At 50.3% G+C, this 10,000-nt stretch overlaps 1 protein-coding gene across 1 annotated transcript; it reads right to left on the bottom strand.

The window, feature by feature from the left end:
• Positions 1–4,697: 4,697 nt before the first annotated feature.
• LOC130122557 (dual specificity protein phosphatase 13-like) lies at positions 4,698–5,895 on the bottom strand. The gene is made up of 3 exons (XM_056291489.1): positions 5,684–5,895; positions 5,022–5,236; positions 4,698–4,900 (listed from the first exon to the last, which is right to left on the bottom strand). Exons 1-3 carry the CDS (start codon positions 5,893–5,895, stop codon positions 4,698–4,700), a joined length of 630 nt encoding a protein of 209 aa, XP_056147464.1.
• Positions 5,896–10,000: the final 4,105 nt, after the last annotated feature.

Here is a 10,000-nt window from a genome sequence, read left to right as displayed (position 1 = left end):
CCGGGATTCAAAATGTCGCATGCTACACAGAGCCAGCCACGTGGGGTGCCAGATGGAAGCGGTGGCTAACATCCTTCGAGCTATATGCTGACGGAAAAGGGCTCATCTTGGCTGAAGATTCACCTGAAGCTACAAAGCAAAGGAGACGTAAACTATTACTACATCTAGCTGGACCAGACGTTCAGGACGTTTTTTCAACTTTACCGGACACTGGTGATGCAACGGACTACAAGAAGGCGGTCGAGGCTTTGAATGCATACTTGGTGTCCCAAGTTAACACAGCGCTAGCAAGGCACGCATTTCAAAAAATGCACCAGAACCCAGGTGAGACAGTGCAGCAATTTGCTACACGCCTGAGAAAGGCTGTGAGAGACTGTGAATATGGGGGAGATTCTGATAACCAGATAAGGGATGCTATTCTAAGTAAGGGAACATGGGAGTATGTGCGCAGGAAGCTGCTGGAAGAGGGTCGTGGGCTGACGCTAGCAGTAACACTGGACATACTAGCTGCTCGTTGTGAGAGCATCGAGGAGCAAATGGCTAACATGTCGTGCACATCGACCGGCGCTACCCCAGAGACTGTACACAGAGTTGACCATAAAGGAAAAAAGGGAAAGCACGGAACAAAAGGTAAACCGAACAGAGACAATAAAAATGACGGAAAGTGCTATAGATGTGGAAACTCTGATCACATTGGCCGAGATCCAAAACGCCCAGCACGCGGCCAGACATGCCGCAAGTGTCAGGGTAAGGATCACTTTGCAAAGGTATGTCACACTAAAGGCGAGAAAGAGAAAGTGAAAAAAAACGTGAACAATGTTGACGAACAGGAGGACTTTGCTTTTGCCATTAATGACAATCACATGTCAGAGAGACTGAACTTCTGTGTGGGGGGAGTGAATATGAAAATGCTCATTGACTCTGGCGCAACAAGCAATGTGATGGGAGAAAATGTGTGGGAAAAATTGAAAGCAGAACGCACTGTCATTCCTATGTCCCTAAGACAGACAGGGAATTGTGCTCATATTGTTCCAGTGAGCCATTAACTGTCAAGGGTGCATTTACATGTGATGTGTCAATAGGTAACAAAACTGAATGTGCGGAGTTCATTGTAATCAGGGGAAAAGGTGAAGGACCGCTGGGGAAAAGAAACAGTGATGCGACTGGGCGTCCTGAGAATAGGTGCCAACATCGCTGCCGTCACAGAGATGAAGCAAACACTCCAGCAGCAGTACCCTGAAGTATTCAGTGGAGTTGGGAAACTGAAAACGAGACAGGTCAGTCTACACATTAACCCAGAGGTCAAACCAGTAGCCCAGCCACTCAGGCGAATTCCATTTAACCTCCGGGGGGCAGTAGAGTCCAGAACAAAGGAATTGGAGGAGTTGGACGTTATTGAACCAGTGAATGGGCCCACCCCGTGGGTGAATCCGGTCGCGATTGGCCCAAAACCCGGAAATGATGTCCGACTTTGCCTGGATATGACACGGGCCAACGAGGCCATAGTGAGAGAACGCTTCCCAATCCCCACTGTGGATGAGCTACTCCAAGGGATGAATGGCTCAACCATATTCAGCAAGTTAGACTTGAAGTGGGGCTACCACCAACTCGGACTGACTCCTGAATCGCGTGAGATCACCACATTTGCTGTGCACAACGGCGTGTACGGGTACAAAAGACTGTTGTTTGGTGTATCATCCGCTAGTGAGCAATACCAGCACGAGATAGTCAGTGCCTTGGCTGGAATTTGAAGGGGTTGAAAACATTTCTGATGATGTGATCATACACGCACTTGACCAAGCCACGCACGACGAACGACTGCACGCAGTTATGGCAAGACTCAGAGAGACAGGATTGACACTAAATCCAGAGAAGTGTCACTTCGACGTGGACAGACTAATTTTCATGGGAATTCTGTTGTCAGAGAAGGCCATCGGTCCAACGGAGGAGAGGGTGCGAGCTGTGACAGAAGCATGGGAGCCAGAGAGCGCCACGGAGGTGCGTAGCTTCCTTGGGCTAGTTGGATACGGCAGCAGATTTATCCCTCAGTTTGCAACCATGTCAGAGCCACTGAGGCACCTGACAAGGAAGGACACACCATTCACATTCGGACCAGAACAGAAGCAAGCATTCAGTGCTCTGAAAGCAGCGCTCGCCAGAGCAACCGCCCTGGCTTATTTCGACAAGGACGCGCCGACACAGGTAATAGCGGATGCAAGCCCTGTAGGATTAGGTGCAGTCCTGGTGCAGAACCAGAAAGGAATCAACGTTCCTGTGTGCTACGTCAGCCGTAGCCTGACAGACTGTGAACGCAGATACTCGCAGACAGAGCGAGAGGCACTAGGTCTAGTTTGGACCTGTGAGAGACTTCATCCATACCTGTATGAGAGACAGTTTGAGCTAGTCACAGATCATAAGCCATTAGAAGTGATCTATGGTCCCCGTTCCAAGCCCTGTGCGCGGATAGAACGATGGATTCTTGGGTCTACAGCCCTACGAATTCAAAATTGTCCACATAGCAGGGAAGAACAACATCGCTGACCTGCTATCAAGACTCCTGTCAAGCAGTGTGAAACAGGCCAAGCATGAGCATGGAGCTGATGAGTATGTGAGGTTTGTGGCGGTGAACGCAACGCCGAGAGCACTCACCACCCGAGAAGTGGAGGAAGCATCTGCCGCTGACCCAGAGCTTCATGAGGTACGGGAAGCCATAGCAACTGGACACTTTGAAAAGTGCAAACCGTATGCTGTCATTGCAAGTGAGCTATGCACAGTGGGATATCTTGTTCTGAGAGGCACATGCATAGTGTTGCCACAGGCCTTGCAGACGTGGGCACTTGCACTAGCCCATGAAGGACATCTGGGTATCGTTGGAACAAAGCAGCATCTCAGGACAAAAGTGTGGTGGCCTGGCATGAATAGGGATGCGGAGAGACACTGTAAAGCCTGCCACGGATGTCAGATAGTGGCTAGACCTGACCCACCTGAACCGCTGAGACCCACACCGCTACCTGATGGACCCTGGTGGGATGTCGCCGTTGACCTACTGGGGCCTCTCCCGTCTAACCACTCCATTTTAGTGGTAGTAGACTATTTCAGTCGGTATTATGAATATGACGTCATGACCACCACCGCATCAGAGAGGGTCATAGACAGTCTGGAGCCAATATTCAATCGACATGGACTGCCAGTCACAATCAAGTCTGACAGTGGACCTCAGTTCAGATCTGAACAAGTTAAGACTGTAGTGCGAGGAAAACGGCACCACACACATCAAAACCACACCGAGATTCGCTCAGGCCAATGGAGGAGTTGAGTGTCAGAACGCGTCACTGCTGAAGAGGACTGGGATTGCTCAATCAGAGGGACTGGATTGGAAGAAAGAACTGAGAAAATATGTGACAGTCTACAGGAGCATCCTCCATCCATCTACGGGTAAAAGCCCTGCTTTTCAAGCGAAAGATGAGAGGAAAGCTAGCTGAACCGATTGAAGGGAACACAGACCAGGAAGTGTGTGACCGGGACACCGAGCAAAAGGCTAAGAGTAAGCTGCACGCAGACACACTCAGAGGAGCACAGCAGTCAGAGGTCAGTGTCGGTGGTACCGTTCTCCTGAGACAGGACCAAACTCACAAGTTCTCCACCACATTCAACGCGACGCCGCACAAGATCATCAGCAGGACCGGAAACAACGTGGTGGTGGAATCACCAACAGGAGCACGATATTCGAGAAACACCACCTTCGTTAAGAGATACGAAGGAAATAGACTGAAACAAGGGACATTTCAAGAAGAGGGGGAAATATAGGAAGCCGAGGATACAGAAATCAGAAGAGCACACACTCGCCACTGATACTCAAGAGTCCACAAAGCGAGCATGACTCTGACATACAAATACAGGCAGGCGTGCCAGACAGGCCGCAAAGGATCAAGCCAACACCAAGTAGACTTGTCTGACTAGGTTTTAAAGTGATGAGTGATTCTCACTAGTTAATGTGTTTGGGGGGGGGGGTTGTTTTACAATGCCTCTGATTTGAAAATACTGTAAGGATACACTGATTTATAATTTACAGGTAATAATTTGAAGATACAGTGATTTGATTTCTTAAAAGAAAAAAAAAGTTATCCGATGTTATGACGGCTAACTGTTACAAGGTGTCAAATGATGTTTTGATAATTACTGCAATATGGTTTAATATGGAATAGCTGCATTAATGGGAGCATAATCATCAGCTGTACGCGCCCAGCAAGAGACCGCAAGTTCGATGTGTCGTCCGAGTTATGGGGATTAAATTCTGTATAAGCTGCTTAATTCAGGAGTAAAGTAGAGATACAACAGTGGCCCACATCCGGATGCTATCTGGGGTGGGTAGCCGCCGTGCAGCATCCGGGGACCGACTCCAGTTCGTCTCGCCATGCCTCGGTCAGGGGGCACAGATGGCCGTATTAACCCTAACATGCATGTCTTTTTGATGGTGGGGGGGAAACCGGAGCACCCGGTGAAAACCCACCCCAGACACGGGGGGAGAACATGCCACACAGAGGACGACCTGGGACAACCCCGGGGTTCGAACCCAGGACCTTCTTGCTGTGAGGCGGCAGTTCTAACCACTGTGCCACCGTGCCGCCCAAAGAGGAGTTTGTTTCAGTGTTCTAACAGATATTGGGGTTCGGGGCGGAGTGGGGGGGTGTGTGTGGTTAATCAGAGCTCCTCTCTCTCTGTAGTTTTTGGTCCAGGTCAATAAGCTGCCGCAGGAAGCCTCTGTTCGGGAAGATCCAGCGGCTCTGAAGTACGACGCGCACAGACGCCAGGAGGCTGAGGTGGTGATGAATCATCAGGTACGCTAGGACCACCGCAGCTGATCGACTGACACCCACAGCACAGTGCACCAACACCTTGCCTGGAAACCATAACAAACACACAATCATACTCAACACTGGCTCCACATGCTCATGGCAGCTGGTCTGGAAAACACAGCAGGCGTGCGTGGGTGCATGTGCGTGCGTGTTGGCTTACCATACCTCCTGACGCCAAAGCCTGGTCAATGAATTGAGCAGCAGGGTAGAAGAAAGGTGAGAGGTCAAACGTTGGCAGGTCGCTGGCTGGGACACCGTAGTATGCCACAGTGGTGCCATAGTAGTCGTCACTGCCTTTACAGCACAGTTTCCCGTGAGCTGCGTTCAACACGTGAGTGATTCCCAGTTGCCAAAGCCCAAACCTGTCGTGCGATATATACCTGCAGCAGGGACAGCACCGAATCAGACAGGCAAACATCCTGCAGGCGAGCGGCAAGATGATTTAAGTTGGGGGGGGGCTGCCAACTAAAATGGAAAGTATTGTGGCGAGCCGGCGTGGTAGAACGAGGGGAGAGGCAGAGATCTCGTTTTAATCACAACTCCCGTGCCCCCATAAGCTGCATGACCCGGAAGTGCTATTTTGTTCACGCCGGCCAGGACGGACCGGAACTGACGACAACGTAAGGACTCCCCCTCGCATGTCCCAAGTGACGTCATCAGTCGCAGTCAAGGTCCCACAGTCAGTTAGTCAGTAAACGGTCTCCTGGGTCCGCGGTGCACCCACCACTAAGGGGAGCTGCAGCCCCCCGCCCCCTTCTTCCCGCGCTAATGTACATACGTGATGCGCATTTTGATGACATCACCCGAGGACGTGCACAAGTACTCACATGTCCCCCAGATACAGGTTGGGCCATACTTCGTCTGCGTGTCGACAGGAGTGTGGCGCTGAGTGCAAAACTTCCGCCAGCTCCTCAACAGAAGGGCCTTCTCTCCTTTGCGTCGTGTCTGAATCCTCGCCCTTGACCTCACCCCCGGGGTCTCTCTCGTCGTCTCGCACGTCTGACACCGCAGCAGCGGCGGACAGCCCGTCCCCACTCATTGTTGAAGAGACAAAGCGAGAAGCCTTGGACGTATAAATGGTGCTCCTTGTCTACAGAGTAAACCGTGCGACTCCTGTGCCGGTTGTGGAAGCCGGTGCAGCTGCACTACACCAACAGCCCCTGATTGTCAAAGACAGGTGGTGCAGCGAGGCACTAAGTACTGCAGCACATGTAGCTCTGCCTACCTGCTGCACCCTCTGCAGAACGCGTGTCTGGATTAGCCTGCAAATCAAAAAGCAAATATTCTAGGAAATCCGTTTGTCCGTCCATGGCTTCAACCGGGGACGCCTGAGGTGGATGCCTGGTTGATATTGTGGGCTACATGAGATGTTATTGATGGGGGGGGGGCTGGCCTTCTTCCTGAAGTTACAGGAAAATGAATTCATAAAGATATGGCTGAAATGGGTGGTACTACATTGCCAACCCCCAGATTTTGTTTAGTGGTCGAATTGGGGGGAGAAGCATAGCAACCACACGTTCAATAGATAAATTACCATAATCCTGTAAGAGAAAGTTAAAATGGAAATCTAGCGGGGGGGGGTCCCCCCAGTATGACTACTCTATTTTTATAAGACCGATAACAGCCAAATGTAAAATTAACTTTTTGATTCGCCAGACACATGAACCCGTCCTGCCTCTACCAGAGAGCCTGTCCCCTCATTTAAAGTGAAGCTCAAAAGTTTTCTCGTTTCTTGCTGCTGTGGCCTTTTGTCGCTCTCTGGTCATTTTTTAAATGGCTTTTGAAAACCTGACTTTATACCTCAGCTTTTCATTTTCAATCACTCTCCTCAGGTTTCGATAGTTCTTATGATTTCTGTTCTATGTCTTTTCAATTCGGCTCAATTTGTTGTCAATAAAAACAATGTGTAAAAACGAAATGAGGGCTGCGGCTTCGCCAAGCAGTGCAAGACAGACATAGACAAGCATAGTGTAAGATAGATGAAGACTAAAAGCTAAACACAAGTTAGAAAACACAGCACGAGTATAAACATATTTACAGACATTCAGTGGTTAGCCAGGTTCAGGTGGGCAACAGCTTGGGGGAAGAAGCTGTTTTTGAGCCTGGTAGTGCGGGCTCTGAGGCTCCTGTAGCGCCTCCCAGAGCGCAGGGGGGAGAACAGCCCATGGTTGGAGTGGGTGGGATCTCTGCTGATGCTGAGACCCTGGGCTGGGAGCTGGGTACTGGTGATACGCTGGGCCGCCTTGACGACCCGCTGCAGAGCTTTCTGGTCTACTGAGGTGCCGTACAACACTGAGATGCAGCTGGTCAGGATGCTCTCTATGGTGCAGTGGTAGAAGTTTGAGAATTTTGGGGGATAGACGGGCGCTCCTCAGCCTCCTCAGGAAATGCAGGTGTTGCTGGGCCTTTTTCACAAGGGCCCTTGATGTTCGATGTCCAGGAAAGGTCCTCGCTGATGTGGACTCCAAGGAATTTAAAGCCGGAAACAGGCTCCACTTCCACCCCATTGATGTGTATGGGGGAGTGGCTGCAGCTTCTAGACCAGGGGTCCCCAATTACTTTTCATAGCGGGCCACTTTTAGGGCCACTTTTAAAACCACGGGCCACTCAACCTCCAGCAGCAGGTTGTTCGTTAGTTTGTTTTGGTGTCGATACGTTGCAGGTATTATAATTTAAACAGAGGTTTTTCATCTATTTTTCGATATATTACTAGTCTTACTTTTACTAAGAAATTAATTATTGTTATTTTTTTTGGTAGGGAAATAAAAAAATTCTTCCTTCTGGCATTTCTCCAAAAATTCTCGCGGACCATAAATCAACCCGTCACGGGCCGGACGTGGCCCGCGGGCCGCCTATTGGGGACCCCTGTTCTAGACCTCCTGAAGTCCCCAGTCAGCTCCTTCGTCTTCTGCACGTTGAGGAGCCGAATCTCATCCCTGCAGGCCGTCTCGTCGTTGTCGGTGATGCGGCCTACGACTGTGGCGTCCTCCGCAAACTTAACTATCACATCTGAGGGGCGAGTTGGCAGGCAGGCGTGGATAAAGAGGGGGCCCAGAACACAGCCTTGAGGGGCACCTGTGCTGAGGGTCAGGGTGGAGGAGGAGGCGTGGTCACCTAACCTAACAGTTTATTGATATCATCCATGTTAACTGATGTGCTATTTGGTATCTGTGTTTTGTGATTATAAAGCACTTGGAGTTGCATGTCTCTGCATGAAAAAGGCTGTAAAAATGAAGATTATCGTGATATTTCATCATGACGCGAGGACTCCGACAGCCTTTGCGTGTTTATACGCCTGCCCCAGCCGTTTGCGGGTTTATGTATTTTGACGTATTTCTTGTACCGTTATGCACGTAACACGTGCTTACGTATCTTAATGCAAGGTGCGTTGAGACCTCGTTGGTGTTACTGCTCTGTGGATAACATCTGACTCCTGGCAAACGTGGGGTCTTGATAAAAGCGGAGCTGTTCGACGTAATCGTTTATTTCAACCGAGATGCTATTGACGTTTGGTAATTCAACTTTCCAGCGTAACGGGCAAGCCTCGTAGTGTCTACCCAAACTGTAGACTGTGGTGACCCACATCTATATAACTAGAGACATTCACCTAAGAGGACGGTGTACCTTTAAGGGAAGAGGCGAGGGGTCAGATAATGCACTTCCGCTTCCGGTACACAGTTCAGTGTCGTTGTCGAATGTATGACGTGCAAAGTTGGAGCTAGTAAACTACCTCGACTACGTCTACTCTCACGTCTCCTGTCTCGTTGTTTTCTAACTCCACAAGACACTACATCAGTGAACAGGCATTGAAGCCGCTTCAAGTGTTATGGAAAATAATGAAGCAATTATCCATTCATTACCCGAACCGCTCGTCCTGCTCTCAGGGTCGCCAGGATGCTGGAGCCTATCCCAGCAGTCATTGGACGGCATGGGGAGGGGGGCATCCTGGACAGGCCACCAGGCCATCACCCACACACACACACACACCTAGGACAATTTAGTACGGCTGAGTCACCTGACCTACATGTCTTTGGACTGTGGGAGGAAACCCACGCAGACACGGGGAGAACATGTAGACTCCACACAGAGGACGACCCGGGACGACCCCCCAAGGTTGGACTACCCAGGGGCTCGAACTTCTTGCCACAATGCCACCACAATGAAGCAATTAAGACGCATAATTGGTTATTCTATTGACATGTGTCGTGATTTTAGTCTAGTGATTATACATGTGCGCATGTATATATTGTTTTATATTCTACATGCCGGGCTGAATGCGTGAACCTCTTCGTGTGTTACGAAGTTTGTAAATAAAGTTTACAAAGAAGAAAAAACAAAAACAAAAAACCTGCGCGCGGTTAGCGTGATTGAAGGGCGCGTGGATCGTCCAGCAGACGTACGTCATCGTGAACAGAGCGGTGAGCGGGCGCGAGTCTTCGCGGGCGCGGGCGCGCGCGCGCTCTCCTCCGCCCCGGCGCGGACCTCCGCGTCTTCCTGTTGTCCCGTCGACTCGCTTGTCTGTCACGAACACGCGCTGAATCACTTCTCGGTCCGGCGTCAGGCCACGTAGACAGACTGCACCCGCGCCCCTGGTAAACTTTTCTTTTCTTTTCTTTTCTCTCCTTTTCTTTTCTTTTCTTTCCTTTTCTTTCCTTTTCTTTTCTTTTCTTTTCTCTTCTTTTCTTTTCTTTTCTTTTCTTTTCTTTTCTTTTCTTTTCTTTTCTTTTCTGTGACACGAGCCGCCACTCCGGATGATCTCGTTAAAGTGATTTTGCCTTTCGCGGCGTGTTGTTGGGATGACTCCGGGCTGGTCTCTGGGGGCTCCTTCTGGCCGTTGTCATGAGAAAGAGGAGGTGTCCCCCCTTAACGTCCGAGCGCTGCCGCAAACCCCAAGAATGTTGTCGTGGAAGTTGTACTGTCTGTGTGTGTCTGTGTGTGCGCTGCAGGGTGAACTGGGGAACAATGCAGCCTGTCATGTCCGTCAGCCTTTTGTTGATCTCTCTCTCCCCCCCCCCCACTTTCTCTCTCTCTCCCCACTTTCTCTCTCTCTCTCTCCCCACTTTCTCTCTCTCTCCCCCCCACTTTCTCTCTCCCCCCCACTTTCTCTCTCTCTCTTCCCCCATTTTCTCTCTCTCTCTCTCCCC

Source organism: Lampris incognitus, chromosome 13 (genome assembly GCF_029633865.1).
Source record: "Lampris incognitus isolate fLamInc1 chromosome 13, fLamInc1.hap2, whole genome shotgun sequence".
NCBI lineage: Eukaryota > Metazoa > Chordata > Actinopteri > Lampriformes > Lampridae > Lampris > Lampris incognitus.
The sequence above is the reverse complement of the archived record's forward strand: the minus strand, read 5'-3'. Positions and strand labels throughout refer to the sequence as shown.

What these genes read in the sequence shown, in the direction of transcription:
- LOC130122557 (XM_056291489.1), bottom strand. Translation starts at nt 5,895, where the DNA reads ATGAGTGGGGACGGGCTGTCCGCCGCTGCTGCGGTGTCAGACGTGCGA. An exon ending in AACCTGTATCTGGGGGACAT is followed by an intron (nt 5,237 to 5,683) that starts GTGAGTACTTGT and finishes TCCCTGCTGCAG; the next exon opens with GTATATATCGCACGACAGGT. An exon ending in CCAGGCTTTGGCGTCAGGAG is followed by an intron (nt 4,901 to 5,021) that starts GTATGGTAAGCC and finishes TATGGTTTCCAG; the next exon opens with GCAAGGTGTTGGTGCACTGT.